At 50.4% G+C, this 22,781-nt stretch overlaps 1 protein-coding gene across 1 annotated transcript in view; it reads right to left on the bottom strand.

Moving 5' to 3' along the window:
* Positions 1 to 3,593: 3,593 nt before the first annotated feature.
* Positions 3,594 to 22,781, bottom strand: part of POMT2 (protein O-mannosyltransferase 2) — a 39,050-nt gene continuing 19,862 nt past the window's right edge. The window contains exons 8-21 of the mRNA XM_008138793.3: positions 22,276 to 22,358; positions 19,837 to 19,946; positions 19,150 to 19,216; positions 16,312 to 16,381; positions 14,915 to 14,993; positions 13,669 to 13,820; positions 13,149 to 13,240; positions 11,751 to 11,827; positions 8,728 to 8,799; positions 8,387 to 8,446; positions 8,194 to 8,299; positions 7,144 to 7,284; positions 6,918 to 7,032; positions 3,594 to 6,086 (exon numbers count right to left, since the gene is read on the bottom strand). Coding sequence (XP_008137015.2) covers positions 5,981 to 6,086; positions 6,918 to 7,032; positions 7,144 to 7,284; positions 8,194 to 8,299; positions 8,387 to 8,446; positions 8,728 to 8,799; positions 11,751 to 11,827; positions 13,149 to 13,240; positions 13,669 to 13,820; positions 14,915 to 14,993; positions 16,312 to 16,381; positions 19,150 to 19,216; positions 19,837 to 19,946; positions 22,276 to 22,358 — 1,330 coding nt within the window. The 3' untranslated portion in view covers positions 3,594 to 5,980. The remainder of the gene's footprint in view (positions 6,087 to 6,917; positions 7,033 to 7,143; positions 7,285 to 8,193; positions 8,300 to 8,386; positions 8,447 to 8,727; positions 8,800 to 11,750; positions 11,828 to 13,148; positions 13,241 to 13,668; positions 13,821 to 14,914; positions 14,994 to 16,311; positions 16,382 to 19,149; positions 19,217 to 19,836; positions 19,947 to 22,275; positions 22,359 to 22,781) is intronic.

Genomic DNA, 22,781 nt, shown 5'->3' with positions numbered 1-22,781 from the left:
GTGGCATGGGCCGTGCTGGCTTCAGAGCTGCACAGAAATCACGGAGCCGGCATTGAATTTGATCGCCTCGGGCAGGCTCTACATGAGCCACCTTTCCACAAGCCTCTCTCAAACATTTCCTGAAGCTTTTGAGTTCTCACCCCCTTGGCACAGGGTCTCCTCCCCTCCTCCCCAGCCACAGGGGATGCCAGGGCCGCTACCTGTATGACTAGGCTGAGGCTAGGGGTGCCTCCGCCCTGGTTCTGGATCTGACTGAGACACCCCCACTCCTCAGGGGGACTCACCCTTAGGGACAGGGCCCGACCGCAGCCATTTCCAGCCAGGCTGGGTTTTCCTGAGACTCCATGCTTAGAGACCTGTGGGCTCCAGCTCCAGCCCCAGTTCTGTGTGGCAGGGTGGGTCTCAGCTGCAGCAGCTGTGAGCATTGCCCTATGTGGACTTTGAGGGAGTTAAACTCGAACATTCTATCATCCCATGATTTTTAAAATATATTTTTATTGATTACAGAGAGGAAGGGAGAGGAAGAGAAAGAGAAACATCAATGATGAGAGAGAATCATTGATTGGCTGCCTCCTGCATGCCCCCTACTGGGGATCGAGCCCCAAATCCCCGCATGTGCCCTGACCAAGAATTGAACTGTGACCTCCTGGTTCATAGGTAGACACTCAACCACTAAGCCACACCGGCTGGGCCATTCCACGATTTTTAATAGATTTTTTTTAAAGGTTAAGTAGAAGTTCTATTTATGTTATTAAATAGTTCAGGCCCAGAATCTCAGGCTTGCCATTCAGGGTGTAAAGTTGGCCACCTGCCAATTAGACCCAAACTTTCCTGTTTCAATCACGAAGGTTCCTCAAGCCCCCGGTTTGGGAGAGCAGGCACACTGCTCACCTTTTATCATTATTTGCGAGTGTCTGAGCCCACCTCCTCTCAGGCTGTCCACTTCTCTGTGTCCTCAGCTGTGTTCAGTGTACAGCTGGGCTGGGTATTGAGGTCTCCATACCCAGCCTCTCAGTCCACCTCCTTTGTTTTCATGGACATGAAGGAGGGGTGGGTGCTCTGGGGCCATCAGTTATGGTCAGGCTGCAGCTCCACGGCCAGCCCTGTGCTAGGCATGGAGTGCTGAGTCCCTGCCTTCTAGAACTTCTCCTTCTGGCCCTAAATCAGGATGAAGGGCCTCAGCAGAACTCACCTTTCCTGCATCCATCCGAGCCCGATGAACCCATCCAGCTGCTCTCCCTCTTCCAAGGACCCAGGAGTTTGAGTACCCCTAGTCCTCTCTCCCCCGTCTCTCCACACAGCTCGGCTCTCTGGGCTGGATCAGGAGAGCAAGGCTGTAAGGCAGCCTGGCTTGTGTCTAGAGTCTAAGATTGCCCCATGTAGGAGCACAAAGGGACAGGAGGTGGCCAGGGTGCTCAGGGACTAGTCTTCCAGAATGGCACCCCGTGGCCCTGCAGCCAGGTTCAGCAGGTCACAGGGAAGGTCACGTCTCCAGTGACCTTTACCTTCTTTCAGTGCCCAGATGCCCAGTGCTCCCTGCAGGCCACCTGGCTCCTCGAAGGTTTCCCACTACACCCAGTTTACATGCCCTGGCAATAGTCTACACTCGACCCTTCTGGCCTTTCTCTGTGGAACAGGGCCTGGGGTCAGATGCGTTAAGGGCCTTAGCACGTAGGTGGTGAAGTCAGCACTCCCTCTGCCTCTCTCGGACCAGGAGGAGGCGGGGGAGGGCTGGGTGCACTCTCACCTCTGTTCCCCTGGAGAAAAGGCCCAAGCAGTCAAAGAACTGCATTCCCACCAGAGATGGAGGGTCTGAATCCATATTTGAGTGACTGGGGAAAAGTCACAGGAGCTCCCCTCCCCACCCAGCATCTGCCCATGATCGGGGCAGGAGGTTCTAATGGGGAATTCAGATTCTGCTCTGGAGCCAGTGCTGTCAATGGGGTCAGTTACCACCAATAATAAAGAGCTGGCATTTATTGGGCATTTATGCCCAGACACTTACAAGGCACTTTGCATCTTTTTTTTTTTTTCTATCATGAACTCTTTTCACCCTCACAATGACTCTACAAAGTGGGTACTATTTATTATACCCTCTTTACCATTGAGGAAATGGGGCAAAGGGGTTAAATAACTAACGCGAAATCATAGTAAGTGGCAGGCCCAGGATTTGACCTCAGGTCTCACTTTCGCCCATCCTTAGGCCTCCATGCTCCACAGCCTCCCTTACTTTAGGGGATTGTGACCAAAAGGTATCTCCATAGTTCAGACCAAGCCAAGGTCACTGGGTCTGGGTCAAGGGTGTACTGGAACTGGCTCCTTAGATGGCTTGTGAGAGCCCAGTGTCTGCACCTTTCCAACTCCTACAGTGGCATCAGCTTGGTAACCTGAGGCAGGACATGGTAGGAGTATTTACACCATGAAAATTGGCAAATGCTACAAATCAGGGCTTTTCCCTCCCGGAAACCAGAGGCTGGGTGCACCAGGACACACCGGGCCCCCGAGGAGCTGTCACTGTGGTAAGCAGAATGTGCCAAGAAGCAGGCTGACTCCGCACACCTCCGAGCCGGGCCCAGGCCTTCTCCCAGGGACCAGGTCTGCCAGCTTGTTCTGGGAAGGTGCTCCCAGCCCCGGGACCAGGCTGGGGAAGCAGAAAAAGCCCACCTGGGTGCCTAGGCCAAGTTCCACGAATCACTCATCGTGGGACCTTAGGCCAGTAGTTTAATCTCTCATGGGGAGAATGGGGAGAAAACCAGCAATGACTTCACTGGGCCTTTATGGGGACAAGGGTCCCAGATGTCGGGACTTGGTAAACTAAGCTGTGCCAGTCAGGAAGTGTTCGGTCCTCTTCTCACCTACCTGCACTCAGCGTTTTCCATCTCCCGAGGGTCTGCGTGGCCTGCCATCCCCGCCTCCAGCTACTCTTAGTCCGAAGAGGGGGGTGGTCAGTTAGCCCAGAAGCCCCCAATTTCACAGTACAGTGCTAACCCTCCCCATCTCACCCCCATCTGCTGTCCAACACATCAGCTCTCACCTACTTTGGACCCTTAATATCACTCCTGAAACCAGAAAACCCATCAAGATGGGGGCAGAATGGAAGTTGCTACAATGCTGGGCCACTCAGCTGCCTCAGAAGTTGTGGACTGTTGCTTTTCTCCCTCTTTTCTATACTGGTGTGGGCAAGTTAAACGAAAAAAAATAAAAAATCAGGTCCAGCTTCCTAGGTACTTTGAAATAAATTTATATAAAACAAAATAACCCACATTACTCAGGTAACCTTATTAGTGGGAGGGCCCAAATGCCCCCCAGGGTAAAATCAGGCTCCCCTGCCCAGCCCAGGGCCTCTGCTGGAATTAGAATGGCCTCAGACCAGACACGAGACACAACAGAATGGTTCTCACACTGAAAACACAATAGTATGGGGAAGGCCTGGGTAGGGGCAGAGGTGAGTGGAGGGGGGCAAAATGGGAGAAAGTGGGAGACATCTGTAATACTGTCAATAATAAAAAACTAAAATAAAAAACATTCTTCTCCTCTTTCCAGGAGCCAGAGGGCGAGTCAGATTCAATTAAGTGCAACAAGAACAATGGCATTCAAAATAACAGCTATTTATTACAAAAATAAGTGACCTCTGATTATCTGTGAAACTTTTTTTAAAAATGTGGCTCAAGAAGCTGGCTGGAGGTTGGTCTTCTAACCAATGTCTTCTTTCTCCACCAGCAAGTGTGTGGGACACGTCACATTTCTGCCAATTCCTGGGGGCTGGGGGCCATTTCAAAGCACCACCCGACAGCCCCTCTCCCCGCATCTCCCAGCAACAGAACCGCAGCACTTGAAGCTGCATCAAGCCATGTGGCCTTGTCCCCAGAGGAGTGTCTACCAGGCTGGGAAGAGAAAGAAGAGGGGGTGAGCAGACAAGTCTCCCTCTCCCACCCTGGCAAAGCAGTGGAAGAGACAGAGGAGCCCTTTGTCCCCAATGTGGCCTTATCAGCAGGAGAGATGGGCAGGGAGCTGCCTGAGATTCCTCCTTCCTCACCCTCACTCAGAGTGGCTGCCCCTCTGACTCCTTCAGAGCTCTCCCTTCCAATGAGTTCCTACTAGGAAACACCAGGCACAGGGAACATCAGCCACCTCCTGGTTGTCACTGTGGGCCACTGTTCTTTACTAAGAGCCGAGCACAGACTCCTGCATTCTCCTCCAGGAGAGCCCCCCAGATGGTTGCCCTGACCCAGCTCAGAAGAAACCAAATCCACCTATGGGAAGAGGGGAGGGCTAGGGGAGGGTGAAAGGGCGAGCAGAGGTTTCTCCATCCCTGTTCTCCTTCCCTTCCAGAAATGCAATTAAGCAAGCAGCCCAGACTCAGCACACAGGCAGTGCTTCCTGCTGGGGGAAGTCAAAAGGGCTGCAGCCCTGGGAGAGGGAGGTCACCAGGCCCCAGATCTAATTAACAAACCTGCCTTGCTTTTGATGTTGCTTTATTTCCTCTATTAACATTAATGATGGTTGGTCTGAACGTCCAAGCATGGCCAGAAGCTTCCCTTCCCATCACCCAGTAGGTAGCACAGCCTGTCCCCAGGACCAATTTCCAGTCTCCGTGGCAACCGCCTCCGAAGATGCTCTAAAGAGCTCTGACCCTGTCAGAATTGGTAGGGGCTACAGAGGAGGGAAGATGGAGTGTGGCAGATTGGGCATTAACCTTGAAGCATCACAGTCCTCTGAGACAAAATAAATACTCTGTCATGCACTGGGAGGAGGGAGGCAGGCGGAAGGCTGGCCTCGGGTTGGTTCAGTTGAGACCCCAGGGCTTTCTTAATCCCTTTCACTTGGGGAGCAAGTGAACAGCTTAGTGAACAGCTCTGAGCTTCTTGCTGGGGTTCAAAGTAAGAGAGGTGAAGCTTTAATGCATTTCTAGGTGCTCTGGGTCTTTGCGGGGGAAGAGATTGCTGACACCGAGACAGAGAAAGGGAAATGAAAAGGAGTGGTAGAGGGTGTCAGCAGGGGAGGACTCGAGAAGTAAAAGTAGGGAACACTTAGTGAGTGACCCCCGCCCAGCACCACACAGACCTGCCCGGCCACACATCTGCCTTGGCTGCTCAGCAAGGGGCCCAATGGCTCTCCCAGCCACCAGGAGAACGCATCTGTCCTGTTGTCACAGCTGGATGCAGAGCGGAGGATGGGTAGCGAGAAACCGCCTCTAATGCCCAGGGCCTTGGAACACAGAGCAGCCAAGGATAGGACGCCATTCCTCCCGTCAATCTCATGATGTGACATTTTCAGATGTGGCGAGTCCTCGGCTGCCTCGCTCCGTGGCCAGTCCTGTGCCCACCGCAGGCAGGAAGTCCAGCCACCTGCTGCCACACAGGAGATGTCCCATCAGCAGCCACGCGGAGAAGCAGCTGCGGGCCGCCCACCAGCTCGGGACATGCAGCCGCACTTGTTTGCTTGTGAGGAGGGCAGCACAGCTCCGCCAGTCCCTTCTGCTCTGCCACTGCTGATGTCCCAAGATGGGGCCAGGCTCTCAGCCCTCTTGGAGGTCAGAGAATTGTTGCTGGGTCTTACAAACCAAATCCAGTGTCAAAAATATACCAGAGAAAACTACTGTGGCCCTGGACTCTCTCTCAGAGTTTATGACACAGCTGTCCGCAGCCACAGTCCATATTCCACAGGTGCCTGGACAAACGTGCCCTCACCCTCCCGCACTCCCACCACTCTCGCACACTCATCCCTCCTCATGTTGCATATGTGGGGCAACGGCCTGAGAGACATCCTCGGTGCTGAGCCATCCCCAGCAGCGGAATCTGCAGACACAGCCGTGGCTCTCTAGCGTTGGGTCAGATTCCAGGTCTGCTCCTAGAGCTTGGTCCTGCAGGCGAAAGAATTCCTCAGGCTCCTCGGGCAGCTTCCTCCACAGCTGGGAGGGCTCAGGGACTGGCTCCACAGCTGGCTGTCCCCAGGAGGTTCCAGCACTAAGGCTATGGCTTCAAAAGTCCCATGACTCCAGCCACCTTAGTCCTGCCATCGGACTTTGTGGGTCCTGGGCTAGGGGCCCAACCATCCCGTAAGCGAGAGGATGGAAGAGGTAGAAGCTGTGAGAGAGAATCAGAAGGAGGCAGTTGGCATCTGCGGAGACAAGCAGCCAACTGCCCTACAGATCTGTGAAATGCAGCTCCTCCTGCCGGCCTCATTAGATCTCCTCACCTACAACACCCATTCCCTGTCAGCCCCAGCGCTGCCTGAGTTCACCGGCCCTCGAGTGTCTGTAGCCTGTGACCTTATAGATGCTGCCTTAGTGACAGTACAGGAAAGGGCTCTTCCTCAGAGGCCGAGGACAGAGACCAGTCAGGGGTCTGCTCCTGGGCTGTCTGGCCCAGAGTATTTGTCAAAACGTGGAAATGCTCTCAGGTCACAGGTCACCATTCCCTGTTCACATTTTCATGTTGCCCCCGGCCCCCTCCAGGCCAATGCCTCTCAACAGGGGATCTGTGAGACTTGCAAGGTGGGGAGAGGCGTGGCTTTCCAAGCAACACCCTCCTTCCAGTTATTCTGAGCCACACCCACCCTGTACCCCTAGACCCACCCTCTCCCTCACCCCACTGAGCGCTGCTCCAGGAGGGAGCCACTGGGACGGAAGAGGCGCCCCCTCCAGGTGTGCCTGTGGTACAAGGCTGGGAACCACGGGCATAGGAAAGAATGCAAAGGTTAGCCCCATGCTTCCCCTATGTGGCTGCACGCTAGGGTCACCCGGCAGCTTTGAAAACTGTCTGACGGGCCCAAACTGGGCTCGAGTGAATCAAACGTCTGAAGATGGGCCAGGCACCAGCACCCATGGAGAGTTCCCAGGGGATTCTAAAATCCACCCAGGGCTGAGGCATGGGGTGGGGCCGGGGAGCAGCAATGGACGTGCAGGGGAGGCTCACCTGTAGGCAGTTCCCAGGAGCAGGCTCAGGACTCCCCCCATGTGGACGCCGCTGGCCAGAGAAGAGGCAGCCAGGCCGCAGGCACAGAGCCGCAGGAGAGTGTCCCACAGAATGCCTAGTGAGAGGACAGAAACCTGGCACAGCCTGTCGGGGATGGCCCTGCTGCTCCATAGCGGCCTCTTCCCTGCCCCGGCCGCCCTTGTCCCAGTCCACGTGGCGGTCTGACCTGTGAGCATGCTGGAGAAGAGCATGGCTGGGAAGTAGTGGTGGAAGTAGAGGACCCGGCCCATGAGGAAGAAGGGGAAGTAGTGGAGCGCCCAGCCCAGCAACAGCTGACCGCCTCCTCGCAGCAGGACCTGGGACAGCCCTGCCCAAGGAGCACAGCCCCAGTCAGCCCAGGGAGGGGCGGAGATCCTGGGCTCCAGCCCAGCTCTGCCCCATCCTTGCTGGGCCTTCCTTCCCTCACCTAGACCACGCCCAACACCTCCAGCAGCTGGCAGAGGAGAGGAGCAGCTGGCACTCAAGAGCCCTGCTCGCCACCCACCCAGCCCGGTGAGGCCTCAGCACCCACAGCAGGGGTGCCAAACACCCCTAAAGAAACCAAAATCCTACACACACCCCCAGACAGCTTCCCCCACCTCCACTGCCCACATCTTTGCTGCCACACAGATGTTTGCAGCAGCAGAGAGGGCCAAGGTGAGGTCAGAGAGGAGGATGGAGGTGGGGCAGAAGGGAGTCTGGGATTCTGGCTGTTCAGACAGGGAGCTGCAGAGGCCAAAGCAGCCCAGGTGAATGTCTTAGATGCTGTGGTCCGTGGCCTGGCAGCTAAAGTTACCAGGACCAGCACTAGGATGGGAACCCACAGACCGTGCCCTGGGGCTCCTCTCTCCCCACTAGAGGACAGGGCCACGGAACAAGAGGAGGCAGAAGAGAAAGACAGCAGCTCTGTATAGAGCACAGAGGTTAAAAGTGAAGACTCTGAACTCGGGCTGCTTGGGTCTGAACCTCAGCTCTGTCACTTATTAGCATATGTCCCGGGACAAGTCCCTTAACCCCTGTGCCTTGGTTTCCTAGTCCATAGAATGGGGCAGTGATCCCTACCCTGTAAGGTTTTGGGGAGGATGTATGTTTAACATGGCACCAGGCATTCGGTGACTGTGAGCTTTAAAAAGCAAAGGAGAAGGGAAAGAGGGGCCCATCAGCAGGCAGGCCTTCCCCTGACTGCAGGCTCCCTGCCAGCTGCCAGGTCAGGGAGGGAGAGGCCCAGGGACCTGACCTTCAACCTCCGCAGGCAGATGCGCCCCTCTCTGCACAGCGACGGCAATGATGCTCCCTGAGAGGAGGTAGAGGGCAAGGCTCAGCAGATTCAGCCACCAAACTACCTGCACGGAAGTGAGACCGGAGGGTGAGAGGAGAGCTGCGCTCTCACAGGCCCGGGCGAGGGTGTACCGGGCACGTGCGGCACTCACCGGGTTGCCGAGCAGGTACACTCGGAAGTCCGTGTCATTGACCCCCGAGAAGCGCAGGCCCTGCGGAGCAGAGAACACACTGCTGGTCTGGGGCCCGGCTCATCCCCGCTGCACAGGCTCCAGGATGAGGGGACTGGTCACCTTTCACAGACACGGAGCCTGGGCGGGAGGCTCAGCATGTGAGCTCTCTGGGAAGGCAGGGCAGAACCAGGGAAGAACAGAGCCCCGTCCTGGCCACCCCATGTCAGGCGTGAGGCCTCATCCAGTCCCCAGCACACCCCACCTCCACCAAGTCTCTTTCTTGGCTCCATTTCCTGGAGGAGCTCTAGCCTCGGGCCTACCTGGTAGTTGATAGGCCAGTGCCAGGGTTTGGATGTGAATTCATTGTCCTTGGGTTTGAGGCCATTGTTCCCCTGCAGGAAAGTGGCAGAGGAAAGCTGGTCAAGACAGATCGAGGGCGGACAGAAGTGTGCGGCCCAGGTTCTCTGGTAATGGCTGAGTGTCAGGAGAAGCCCTCCCTCCTCTCTCCCTTGAGGAAGAACCTGGTGCTCACTCTGGCTCACTGTCCACCTGCCTACGACATCGCCTCACTTCTCCCAACAGGTAAGCCTCCAACTCCCTCCTGAGACAGTCCAGTCAGACCTCCCTGCTTGAGAGAGAGAGGAACGAGGGACTTGTTTCTTATGGGCACAAAACATAGACCCATCATGCAGGCCAAAGATAGGTGTCAAGAGAATGAGGGGAGGCATAAAACCAGGGCTGACTTACTTGTCCCTTTGGAAGGCCAATTTCAAACACAAACCCAGGAATGCTGATGAGTTCCTGGACTTTGAAATTTTTACTTTAGACCAGTGTTCTCAACTTTTTTAATCATTGCCCCTCACATACTTTTCAGACTTTTTTTCCTAAACACCTCCCACCATGACACTGTAATATCACAGCTATACTATAAATCTGTTTATAAACTATACTCGAGGCTCAGTGCATGAAATTCGAGCACAGGGATGAAATTCATGCGGGGGGCGAGGAGAGGGTGTCTCTCAGCCCCGGCCTGCACCCTCTTGCAATCCGGGATCATGGCTCCTAATCGCTGGCCTGCCTGATTGCTCCTAACCCCTCTGCCTGCCTGCCTCATCATCCCTAACAACTCCCTGCCTGCCTGATCATCCCTAACCACTCTGCCTGCCTGCCTCATCACCCCTAACCACTTGCTTGCCTGCCTGATCACCCCTAACTGCCTCTGCCTCGGCCCCTGCTGCCACGGCTTCATCCGGAAGGTCATTTGGCTGTCCGGTCTAATTAGCATATTACGCTTTTATTATTATAGATGAATACCTGTGCTTTATACATTACGAAGTTAAGGGGGGTTTGCCCTCAAGAACACATTTTACCCACTGGAGGTGATATTACTGTGGTTGAGAATGCATACTTAGCCCGAGGGACTCAGCTCCTTTAATCAATAGCCAAGAATATCCAACAGCCTGTGTCTACATGGCAAAACCTGGCCTTGGCTAAACAGGAAGGAAAAGGATCAGGATCCAGGGTGCTAACCACCAGGACTGGCTTCAGCCTCATCATCAGGGCCCACTGAGAAGGCATTTCCCGAGGAGGAGTCAGGTGCTCTGAGCCAGGTCAGGGTTTCTCCAGCTCGGCACTACCGCCTCTGGGGCTGGAGAAGTCTTTGGTGTGCGCTGTCCTGTGCAAGGACTCCAGCCAGAACTATAATAAGCCAAGGGCATCCTACTCAGTACATTAAACTCTGAGAAATTTGGCTCCTTTACTAAATCAAGAAATTGAAGGAAGGAAAAATCTGTAACCAGTATAGGCATATGCATTTGTCCATTATTCTCTGCTTAAAACCTACAGTGGGCTTGATCCAGCTAACCTCACTAGGCACGGCAGCCTTTCCCGCCCAGCGTTAGGCCCTCCTCCCTCTCCCCTGCACTTTCTGTGGTCTAGACCATTGTGGTCTCTCTCCCCGTTCTGACTCTGCACTGGCTGAGTAAGTCCCCTATGTCCCTGTTCTTCTTGGACTCCTCCTCTTCAATAATAAAATAAGGGTCCCTTTTCTTATTGGACTCTAACTCTTCAATGATGAAAAAGGAAATAAGACTATTTAGATTTAGTCTTAAAATTCTACCTAGACCCAGAATGATACTTTGACTGACAGACACGTATTGAAAGCAGCTATGTCCTCAGGCCAAAGTGACAGCTACAAGCAGAGAGGCAGAGAGGAAGTGACCCAGGGATTGCTTGCTGTCAACTCATCACCTGCCAAAGTGCAGAAATGACAAAATTTGAATTTTTAAATTTAATCTGGTGATTTAAGTCAACTGTATTTACTGACACTGCTTCTATAATCACTTCCAGGAAAGTCCACTTGACATCGGCTCATGGGGGAAGTAACAACTGCTATACCTCTCTGCAACCCTGTGGGCTGAGAAACAGTGATTCTTCAACATCATTCCTACAGAATACTGGTTCTCCTAAGCCAGAGTAAAGGGGTTTCCCCTAAACATCAAAACTGCAGCAGGATTTCTCCAACCACAGGGGAGAATTTAAGCTAGTGGGTGGGTAGAATTTCTCAATTTAAGGATTTCCTCTCTCAATTGTTTTTAAACCTTTGATGCTACAACTGCTGTTAGCTACTAATGATACAGAGCACAAACAATGAGTCTTAAAAACCTTAAAAAGAATCAGCCATGTCCCCTAATGGTTTGTCTCTGTCTGGAACAGGAGTGGCTCATGGTTGGGATTTTATGCTTCGTGTAAACAACACACTCAAATTAGCTCTTCATTTTAATTGATCATAACTTCATGTGATGGAATGTACTGTCACTCTTCAACCGAGGACACTGGTTTTCAGGGCTCTGCCACCTGAACAGCCTGGAGAATCACTTCGAGTCAGAGGAAGGTAATGGGGCTAGCACTGACTCGGAGAGCCTGCCAGCCTGGCTTTGAAGCCTGGATCTGCCTCCCACATTTAGCTGTGTGACTCTAAGCAAGGTATTCATCTCTGCGCCTCAGTCCCCGCCTCTGTAAACCAGGAACAATAATCTCCATAGGACTGCAGTAAGTATTAAATGAGTTAGTATGTGTACAGCCCTTAGAGTAGCGCCTGGCACATAAGAGCTACATAAGTTTTCACTGGTGTCATCATTATTGTCATCATCTTCATCACCATCATCATTCTGTGATAAACAGAAATGCCTTTGAAGACCAACTCAACCACTAAGTGAGGACACTTAAAAAGTCCTCCACGAGGAGGCAGTGGATCTAAACCGTGGCTATTGGTTTGTGATCCGAATTTGTGGATGGCCCGGAGCTCTGAGAGAAGACACCAAATGGGAGGGGGCCATCTTACCCGGATCATCACCAGGTGGGACTCCAGCAAGATCTCAGGAAAACTGGGCTGCAGCACGTCCAGGCTGATGTTCGGCACTAGAAAAAGGAATGACAGGGTAGGGAACGTTTGTCACACCTTCTCTCTCACAGCTGTCCAAGCACCCACACAGCTGCCAGAGTCTGAGTGCAGCTTTCCTGACAAGCTGACTATCAAGTAGGTGGAAGTGTTGGGGAGATGGAAGAAAACTTGGCCCAGTTCTTGATTATTCCTTCAGCTTGTATTAAGCACTCATCAGGCATTCTGAGAAATGCAAAGGCAACAGACGACAAGGCCTGGGTGCTCTGGCAGCTCTTGGCACAGTCACCCTTCATTTCGGTACTGGCACCGCTGCCCTCCCTGCTAGGCAGAAGGGCTGTAAGATAGGGACCAAGTCTATCTCGTTCACCAGTATATCCCCAGGGCCCCACATGGTTCTGTCATACTCAATAAAGAGTTGCTAAGCCCTAGCTGGTTTGGCTCAGTGGATAGAGCACTGGCCCGTGAACTGAAGGGTCCCGGGTTCAATTCCAGTCAAGGGCACATACCTCATTTGGGGGCTCAATCCCCAACCCTGGTGAGGCAACCAATCAATGTGTCTTGTCTCTCTCACATGAATGTTTCTCTCCATCTCTCCCTCTCCCTCCCACTCTCTCTAAAAATCAATGGGAAAAAAACCTTGGGTGAGGATTTAAAAAAAAAAAAAGAGTTATTTAGGTAATTAATTAGCTGGTTGGTTAAATTAGGTGGTAAAAGAATGAAATGGGAAGTAGGGAGAAAAGAAATCAAGCAAGAAGAGGGCAGTCTAAGAGAATGGGCAATGAATCCAAAGATTCGCTGAGTTGAAGATGACACTGATGTGGAAATGTCACACTGGAGCCTGGGAGTATAGATATAGGGCCCAGGCCAGGGCTGTGGCTGTCACTTTTTGTAAATGTGTTGGCTGGATGTGGGGAGCAGAGGAGCTCTACACAGGGGCATAGAGGGAAAGCACCAGCCTACTCTAAGCCTTGAGGGTGGGAGGTGCTCATGGTGCAGGAGGGAGAAGAGCCCAGAAGAAGACTAGATAGATAGATCTGCATTACAGAGGCCACGGAGAAGAAGAGTCCAATCTGGCCAAAGACAAGGAAAATGAGGAGAGACAAGTAGCTCTGGCCTCGAGTGAGGTCATTGGTCATTTCAAGGAGAGAAAAGTGTAAGTGGATGGGAAGCAAAAGGAGCCACCTATAAAGACAACTCATATGAAGAGACTAGGTTTAAAAAGGACGAAAGTGGAAACAATAATAAAGCAACAGCAGTCTAAAAGGTTTGTTTTTCTAAGATAAGAGTTACTTATAAATGTTTCCCGTCAGAGCCAGCCCAGGAAGTGACCTCACTCACACTTGGGATTGATGTGGTCCTCCACATTCCAGATGGAGTTGAGGGTTTCCTTTAGGTATGGAGAACAAGTAACTTCCAGCTGCTCCCAGCCCCTGTGGAAACAGTCACAGGTGTCTCTCAGAAGACCTGAAACTCGCCAGAGAGAAGCACTGTCAACTGCCCTTAGGTCCATGGAACCCCTCTCTTTTCAACCCAGTGGCCATGCGTTTTTCAACCTTGAGCTATCCTAGGAGTATTCTAGCATACAGTATTCCCATTTTAGAAAGACAGATAGATCCAGAGAGTACAAACGTTTGCACATGTACAAACCTTCAACTATCAGAGCACATAAAACACCAGGGGAACTCTGGAACTCTGTGCTCTACAACATGCCTGATGCTTGTCTCCCTCCACCTACCACTCAAAATAAGCAAACATTAGGTGAACATTGACAAGTGGGAGACAGAATCTTCTGGAATACTTGTAGTGAGAAAGGAAAAGCATGAGGCTCAACTGGAACATCAAAACCCCAGAGACTCACCACTTGGGCAGAACCTTTCCCGAGGAGCCCAGGACACAGCCTGTGACCAGATGAATGAAGCGAATTCGACTTCTCAGCACTTTGATCCGGTTTCCAAATTTTCTGTTTATAACCTCAATCCGCCAGAAATCATTTGAGTCCCCTGTCCCATTCTAACACATAAGGGAAGGAAAAAATGCAAAGAAAGTAATATGACTTTAGAGGAGACATTTCAGATGCCACCATGTTACAAAGGTCAAAGACTAAATTGACCTCAATGACTGAGGTGGGAAAGGGAACAAGAGGGCCTGGAAATATTTCAAGTGATGGATACTGCTCCAGCACTCACTATTCCAACCAAGAAAGTTAGTATAACTCCTGGAACCTGATGTCCAAGCCTTCACTATATAGGACAAGAGTCTAAATTCCAAATAGATGTTTCTGCCCTTAAACCAAACTCAATACATCATCCTGAGCCAACAGAAATTGATTTGGGCCATTTGCATCCATGACCTTGGCCGTGTGGACACCCACTCAGCTAAACCAGAAAGGTCTGGCCTGGACATTGTACTTTGGAAATTAAGACAGTTGTGCCTAATTCTCCTCGGGAGATGCCCACAAGAAAAAGGTGAAGCTCAGAGTCTTGGTCTTAGCACATACTGGGATGAGCAAATAGTTGGAAAATCCACTTTATGAAACCCAGAATTTTTACTGATGCACCAAAGTCCTTGGAGGGGAACGTAACGGCTAGTTATAAGTCTAGTTACCCACTCATTGTTTTTGTTTTCAAATTACTGTCCAAGCCATAAGTACTCATTGAGCCTCCTCTATGAACTGCATCACCCAAGGTAGTAAAAATCCAAAAGCAATGTGGTGAATATCTCTCTGCAGAGGGAAGTAATCCTTAAAAACAAGGCAAACATGAATTTGGGACCTGGCAAAGGATAAACATACATAGTCATCTGGGGTCACATTATGGGTCCGTGGCTTCTACATCCAATGTGATTTAAAAGGGACCAACACAGTATTCATATTGGACATTTATTAAGTGTCAGGACATAAAAGTGGCATGGTCATTATGGAAGGAGAGAGATGGAGACAGATAGATTTCATAGGCTGCTTTTCCACAGCAAGCCTAGCCCCAAAGCCCCCAAATGCTGAGTCCTTGTACAGCCTCCATCCTTAGGAACATGCCAGCGTTCTGGGGAGGACGTGTTCCGCCATATGGCCCTGAGCCAGGCTGTACCCACTTCAGTTGCTCACTTACTATGCCATAGCCAGTGACCTGGTAGTGCTTCCGGGTCAGGGGGGCCTCGTGATAGTGACTGTGCAAGTTCCGAGAGGTCCTAGAAGTTAGAAGAGAGAAGTTCCATTATCTGGAAGAAAAGAGATGTCTAGTTTCTTCTTTAACCAAGGATACTTAGAGTCACCTGTTCATATTTTAAAAAGAACCTGAATGTAAAATTCAGCATATCAGGAACTCCTTGACTATTTACTCACAAGAAATATCTAGAGAATTGGAGAACTGCTCAAACCAGGAGGGACAAATGGTAGGAGTACTGGACTGCATGCCAAGAAAGGAGCTACCTTCAGGTGGAAGGAGCAGGTGGGGGTAGTGACAACACATTTGGTGGCTTTGAAGCACTTACCTCGCAGGTATGGGTAGAAGAATCTTAAAATCTATAATCTGCATATGCCAGAGATAGCAAACCTTTCTCTCCTATTTTCTACTCCTACCACCAGTTTTATAAAGTGGGGATCTATGGGGAAAATAGGAGTTTAATTTAGCTTTTATTTATTTGTGCTTACTTTAATCCATAATAAAAAATAGATGTTCATTATAAAAATTCTGGAAATTTTCAAAAATCCTATCTAATAAAGAGGGAATATGCTAGTTGACCATCACACCCTCACAAAGGTGGCAGCACCCACAGCCAATAAGGAGGGAATATGCTAATTGACTGTCATGCCCTCAAAGATGGCAGCACCCACAGCCACAAGATGGCAGTGCCCAGTCCCCTCAGCCCCACCGGGGCAGCAGGCATGCGGCATGGCTGGGCCCGCCCCCAGGCAGGTCCAGCTGCTCTGTGTGCCTGCCTCCGGAGTCCCTCAGTCTCCTCAGCCCCACAGCCGCCCAGGGCCAGCCTAGGCGCAGGTAACCAGGGCTGGCCAAGGCTTGTGCTACCGGCAGTGTCAACAGCAGAGGTGTGATGGGGGTGTCACCTTCCCCTGATCGCCAGGTCGCCTCCCACCCCTGAGGGCTCCCAGACTATGAGAGGGGGCAGTCCGGGCTGAGGGACCCCCTCCTCCAGTGCATGAATTTTCATGCACCCAGGCCTCTAGTAAATTTAATAACAACAAATTTTAATTTATTAAAAAATAAAAAGTATTTAATAATGAAATTAAAATTTTAAGTATCCATAATCATACTCATCAGAAAAAACTCAAATAACTTTGGTGCTGAGCAGAGTGTGCTGGGGAGGGGTGAAGCAGGGTTTGAGAGGCTCTGTCTCTGGTGCCTGAGATGTTATAACTACCCCAGCAGCTTGTTCCATTTGCCAGAGCCTCGTTCAAACCTGACTTCTGTTCATTTCCAGCTTAAAAACAACTCCTTACCTTTGGTGCCCATACCACTCATTTATCCCAAAGAACAAACTTACTTACTCTTTATGTTCTAGTCGAACGATGTCTCCATGTTGTACAAACTCCACTGGGAATGAAGGGTCTAGGGGATCTGCCAAGAAGAAACAAGCACTGGTACCTGAAACCATTCGCTCATTGGGCCAGTACTGATTGAGGGCCCATTGGGAGTTACAGGACCTGGCATGTGCTAGATAGAGATGCTGTCAGGATACAGAGAGACCAGCGGGAAAGGCCCCCGACTGTTTCAGAGGACTAGAGAAGGGTGTATCCCAAAATAATGTTTGAAAAAGACTCTTAGAGGGAGAATTTTGCCAGATGAACAAGTGGGGGAAAGTCACAGAAGTATGAAAGAGCAAAACTCATTTGATGGTCTCCTGTGGTTAAGGGGTGGGCAAAAAGGATGGGAATGGTCGAGTGTGTGAACAGTGGGGCCAGGCTAGAAATATGGCCATCTCTGACAGGCACTGAAGACCCCACTGGAAGATTTTTAAGCTGGGAAGGCAAGTAGTACTACGATTTTCCTTTGAGTAGTAAAAAAATAGTCTTCCAAAAATTAATTCCATGCAAATTACCATTTTCCAAGCTCTCCTCAAAATCAAATGTTAAACCCTGCACATTTTGCCAGTGATTATCTTGTTCCTGGCAATATACTTGCTAAGTCTGAGGTAAAGAAAATGATGAAATGATGAAAAAAGGGACTACAGTTGACACTTGAACAACATAGGTTTACAATGAGCAGGTACACTTATACATGGATTTTTAAAATAAATACTACAAATGTATTCCTCTTCCTTATGATTTTCTTAATAATTTTCTTTTCTCTAGCTTACTTTACTCTAAGAATACAGTCTATAACATATATAGCATATAACATATGTGTTAACCAACTGAGTATGTTATTGGTGAGGCTTCTGGTCAATAGTAGGCTATTAGTAGTTAAGTTTTGGGGAACTCAAAAGTTATACATGGCTTTCTGACTGCGCAGGAGGCCAGTGCCCCTAAGTCCTGTGTTGTTCTGAAGTCAGCTGAACTTCTGTATCACCTAGAAGTCAAAACTGATCGGGATCTAGAAAGGTGATGACGATGGAAAAGGAATCAGCAGTAATCACAGCAACACAGAGGAATTCTTGCAAATTTCCATCCCAAACAGTGAGACACGAACACTCCAGATCAAGAAGACAAATTTGCTAGCACAAATCATGGTTCTCAAGTGAATCAGAGAACTTAACCACAGAGATTCCCACTCTTATGTGGGCTCTTAAGGTCTCTTTCAATTTAAAAGTTTAGCCCTAGCCAGTTTGGCTCAGTGGATAGAGCGTTGGCTTGTGGACTGAAGGGTCCCGGATTCGATTCTGATCAAGGGCACATGCCCTGGTTGCGGGCTTGATCCCCAGTAGGGGGTGTGCAGGAGGCAGCCAATCAATGGTTCTCTCATCATTGATGTTTCTCTCTCTCCCACTCCTTCCTCTCTGTCAATAAAAATATATTTTAAAAATAAATTTAAAAGATTAACTAGCAAGATGACAGATCTAAAAAGTCAATGGGAGGGAAGTTTTCTTTCATATAAATTTATTTCATATAAACTTATTTCATATAAATTCATAACCATCAAGGTCTCAAAGACGTCAGTCCCACAGTGACCACCACCCACAGTGCTTGCAGACACTGCCTTCTCACAAGTTCTTAGTTGCCCGGGTGAAATGCAGCTACTTCAACCTACAAGCCACAATGAAATAACGGACCAGGGATGTTCAAAGATTCGGCTATGCCCACATGACTTTCAAAGTAAAGCTGGTATCCCCTCATTAACACCTCATTGTGATAGACCACTTAAGTTTGGCCTGTTGAATAAAAACCCAATCTATACCAGTATTAAAAAGGTATAGATATAGATCCTGCCCAAGAGTGTCATAATTTATATTACTAAGGAATAGGTTGCAAAGACAGTGATTGTGTATGCCATATTCTGATCCAAAAAGCACAGCAAGAAGAGGAGTGGGAAAAGGAATAAAGAAGGTGAATTCAGATGATCATCTGCCCTTTCCCCACAAAGGCTCAGGGGCAGCTGACTTGAGACAGGCTGAGCAAGGTGGTGTTTGCTGGGGAGTCACAGAGGATGCCTGTGGCACAGGACAATCTGCAGGGGCTCAGATGAGCGGGAGATGCCCTCTGTTCTCTCGCAGCTGCAGCAGAAGGCATAGCCTGCAGATAGCTAGCTGCCTAACAAAAAAGCAAGATCCAGATACAGCCCATGTCATAGGCCCTGAGAGCCCAAAAGGTGTGCCTCAGAGCAGCTTTGCCCGACTAGGCAGAAGCAGACTAGCAGGCACTGAGTGAAGTACCAGACAGCAGCCTAGACAGGCCCAGCACAGGGCTGGCAGGCCCTCAGATCTCCAACTGACTGCCCAGGCCAAGGATGAACAGTAGGCAGCAACACTATCATATCAAGACAACTGGAGCTGTACCATATGCTAGGGTCTGCAATGCTTGGCATGTTCTAAATTAGAAATGCGAGCAGCCAGCATGTGCCCTAGTTGGGGCTATTCACCAGCCCCTGGTGGCATGCCCAGGTAATTCTCTAGATCAAGTCTGAGTTTTGGTCCTGCTCTCTGGCTTCAAAATACAGCTCTGAGAGCGAGATCTTATCTGTCTTGCTCACTGCTAATCCCCTAGGCTGACAATAGCACTTTGAACTAGTAGGTGCTCAATAAATAACTGTTGAAAGGATAACTGAGATAGTAAACACATCAAAGAATGCTCAGGAAAGCCCATCTTGATACCCTTCTCTGGGGGCATGAGAAATGTGCAAGACTGAGAATAAGTAATCACACAAGAAGCATCAGTTCCCCACCACATTACCTGAGTCTGTATTCTGCTTCTTGATAATCCACAGGTTGTTGTAGTCCTTGTGCAGATAGGTGGTGACCTGGGTGAGGGCGAGGGGAGGGAGGAGGAAAAGGGAGGGAGGAGGCCATCACCATCAGCACAACCAGCCACAGGACAATCAACAGCAAACCAACATGCTTAAGCCTTTCTGAACCCCAGCCACCAACCCAAGGGATCACGTCTCCCAGCAGGACTCAGAAGCAGCATTGAGTGAGATTCTCTCCTTCCTTCTGCATTTAGAGGACTTTTCCCACAGGAAGGAAGAACCATGATACCTTGTGTAACAGAGAGGATTTAGTGCATTTTAAAAAGTAATTAAGCCATGGCCGGTGTTGCTCCGTGGTTAGAGTGTCAGCCCATGCACCAAAGGGTCTCAGGTTTGATTCTGATCAAGGGCATGTACATGGGTTGTAGCTTCAAACCCTGGCCCTGGCACCTAATCCAGTACCAGGTAATCCAGTATCATGGTGGTCAGAGGGGAACACTGAAGCCTAAGCTGAAGCCTAAAGAAGCGGAGTTAACCACGGCCAAGAGGAAGAGGGCGCAGGAAGCAGGGGAAACAGCGCAAGCAAAGGACGGGCAGCATGAACGGAAATGGCGGGTTCAGTCCCACAGCAGTTTGGTGCTGCTGCCCTACCAGCGCAGAAGAGGCTCACGGACCTGCTGCTGGCGGGCACCAATGCCCTCGGGATAGAGGTGCCTGTGGGAGTGGAGATAGCCGATGGCCATCCGCAGGTTCTTCACAGTGATCACAGAGCCGAAGGCCAGGTCTAGGAGGAAGGCAGGCAGGGGGGGGGGAGGGAGGAGGTGGTGAGTAGCACCGTGCTAGAAGCCACCACTGACTGGAAGGGGCCTCCCAAGCCCTAGGGCTCATAACCCTCTTACAAACCCCACTGGGCTGAGGATGCCCAAAGCAGGTGTACCACTGCCTTCACACTCCTATAGGGTCAACTCAGGAGGGAGTTCACTGCAGGGTGCCCTTCTTCCCTCCCTCCTAAGCACTTCGGAAGAACCTGGATAGTAACAGAGTGATTAGAGCACTGTTTGTCTAGTGAAAGATTAGAGCCACTTGTCCTTCAGTCAAGGTCTGGACATACATCCAATGGAATAAAGGAAGCAGCATTCTATGTCGTTATCTGGAATGTTCCCCAAGATATGATGGTATGATAAACAGTCAAGACAGACTTCTGTGCTTCTGAATCCAGTACCATATGAAGTAACTATTTCATGGTATTTGGGCTTTTTCTTTACTCTGAATTAAAATAAAATAAAAAAGGCAGAGAAAACCTCATTTCCTTTTTACTGTCCCTTTTCTCAATCCCTCAAACTCTGGCCACCCTGCCATTCCCCACTCCACCAAAAGAGGTCTCACTACACCAGAGATGGCCCACCCTGTCTTCCTTTGTCCATTCACTTGGTCAGCAGACTGTGCCGATTATTACACTTGGATCCGAGGTGGAGCAGGCCTGGTTGCACCCACGGCAAACCCAGTCTTGGGGAAAATGGCTTCATGCATTAACGAGCACAAGACAGTGGGCAAGTGCTCTGGCAAAGGTGTGACAATGTGTGGCATGTGGGAGCCCAGGGCAGGGTAGGATGACTTCTCGCCCAAGGAGTAAGAAGAGGATGGCTTGATGGAAGAGATCACAGCTGAGCTCGGCTTTATAAATGATGAATAGGGATTTGCACACTGCTGACCACCTTTGCTTTTTGAAATGCTCTCTGTTCCTCCTTCTCAGCCCCATACTCCCTTATGAATGGCTCCTCCGCAGCTCCTTTCCTAGGTCCCCTTCCTCCTGCAATCACCAGGGACCTGACCTCAGCCTTTTTCTCTTCCTCTCTCTACAGTTTCCTTACGGGTCATAGCACTGATCACCCTTTACCTGGCTGATTCCTCCTTTGAAAGCTTCAGCCCCAAGCCCGCTGGCCCCATTGCATGATTTCCCAAAGTACCTCAAAGTCAAAGTCTCTGATGTAGAACTCAATATCTGCCTTTCCAAACGGACTTCCTTGCCTGCTTTCCTCTTTCTCATTCTCTCCACTGTCTTGGAGGGCCCAGGGTTCTGGGCAGGGTACAAGGCACTGGGGAGACTAAAAGACAGTCTTTGCCTCCAGGAAACAATCACCTGGGCTCAAGTCCTTAGTGATATCTTGTTCCCCCATTTCCGTGTCCAACCTCCCTTGTCTCTGCCTGGTTGCCTTATCTCTGTGCTCAGCTCAATGCCTGCAACAGCACCCCAGAAGATACCTCCTGCCTCCACTCCCATCCTCTCCCTTGCCATCCTATACTTAACCACCAGAGTCATCTCCCTAAGGCACAGCCTTCCTGGCCTCCGCCCTGCCCAACACCTCCACTGGGTCTCCAATGCCTGTGTAATGAAGTCAAACACCTCATCAAGACATTTCAAACCCTCACTATCTGGTCCAACCTATCTTTTCAACCTTATTCTCAGGTACTTTTCTGCATATAATCTGTGCCTTGAGTTTTGCCTTGTCCTTGGCCTTGATCATGCTGTCCCTTCTGCCCAATATGCCCGCTCCTCCCTCTCCATCTGTTGAAATCTACACACTCTGCCAGGGCCTGACTCCCAGACCACTCACTCTATCTCTCGCACCCTGTGTTCCCACTTTATGTACTTAACCCGAGCAGTCATATCATGCAGAGACTCTCTACATCAGACTCTACACGCTGGAGTGCATCCACCTACCGCCTCCAACGTGGCTAAGGCTTGCTCAGTTACTACCTGTGAATAACTGAACACACGTGAGTCACAGCACACCACGGTGGAAACTGACCAGTGGCCCTGAAGGTCCAAACAGAGCCTCTCTGGTTGGCCTTCCCACAGAGCTGGCTTGGATGTTTTCACAGCCACAATGGAGAAGTCTCTCTTTAGGGTCAAAGAGTTTGCTGCTCAGGACATCTACTTCTGCACTTCTTGTGTCCCGACTCCCTCTCTTAAGTACTCGTACTGGAAATAACTGGATCTTTCTCCCATTTTGCCCTCTACAGACTAAAATAACTCAAACTATCATAGTCGTCTTTTCTAATTCAACTCCCAGAAAACCCTCTGCCCTGCATCAGGGCCGGGAGACACTCACACTCAGGGACGGAAGCGTTGTGAAGGGTGTTTCCTGAGAGCCGGGCCTGGAAGGCAGAGCTGAAGAAGCCATCGCCGGGACCACTGTGGGAGAGCAGGAGCAGGGCAGAGCCCAGTGAATGCAGTGAGATCATGACTTCCCAGGAGCCTAGAAAGAGCCCTGCTCGGCTCGTTTAAGAAGTACAGCCAGAGTGGCAGTGAGGCATCGTGAGACAGATATGGGTGATGGAGGAGGAGAAACTGGGTCCAAATCCCAACTCAGCCACTTACTCGCTAGGGGGCCTTCAGAAGATACCTAACTTGGCTTAGCCTCTGCTCCTCATTTATAAACAGGGGATTTAAAGATTGCAAAGTAATTATGATTAAATGAGACAATGGGTACAAAATGCTGAACATTCCTGACACTCAGTAGCTACTCGTTAAATGGGAGCTGTTGCTGATGTTACTGTTATTATTATCCTCACCCCAACTGCACACCTTATGGTGGCTCATCCCTGTTAAACACCA

Source organism: Eptesicus fuscus, chromosome 5 (genome assembly GCF_027574615.1).
Source record: "Eptesicus fuscus isolate TK198812 chromosome 5, DD_ASM_mEF_20220401, whole genome shotgun sequence".
Lineage (NCBI taxonomy): Eukaryota > Metazoa > Chordata > Mammalia > Chiroptera > Vespertilionidae > Eptesicus > Eptesicus fuscus.
The sequence above is the reverse complement of the archived record's forward strand: the minus strand, read 5'-3'. Positions and strand labels throughout refer to the sequence as shown.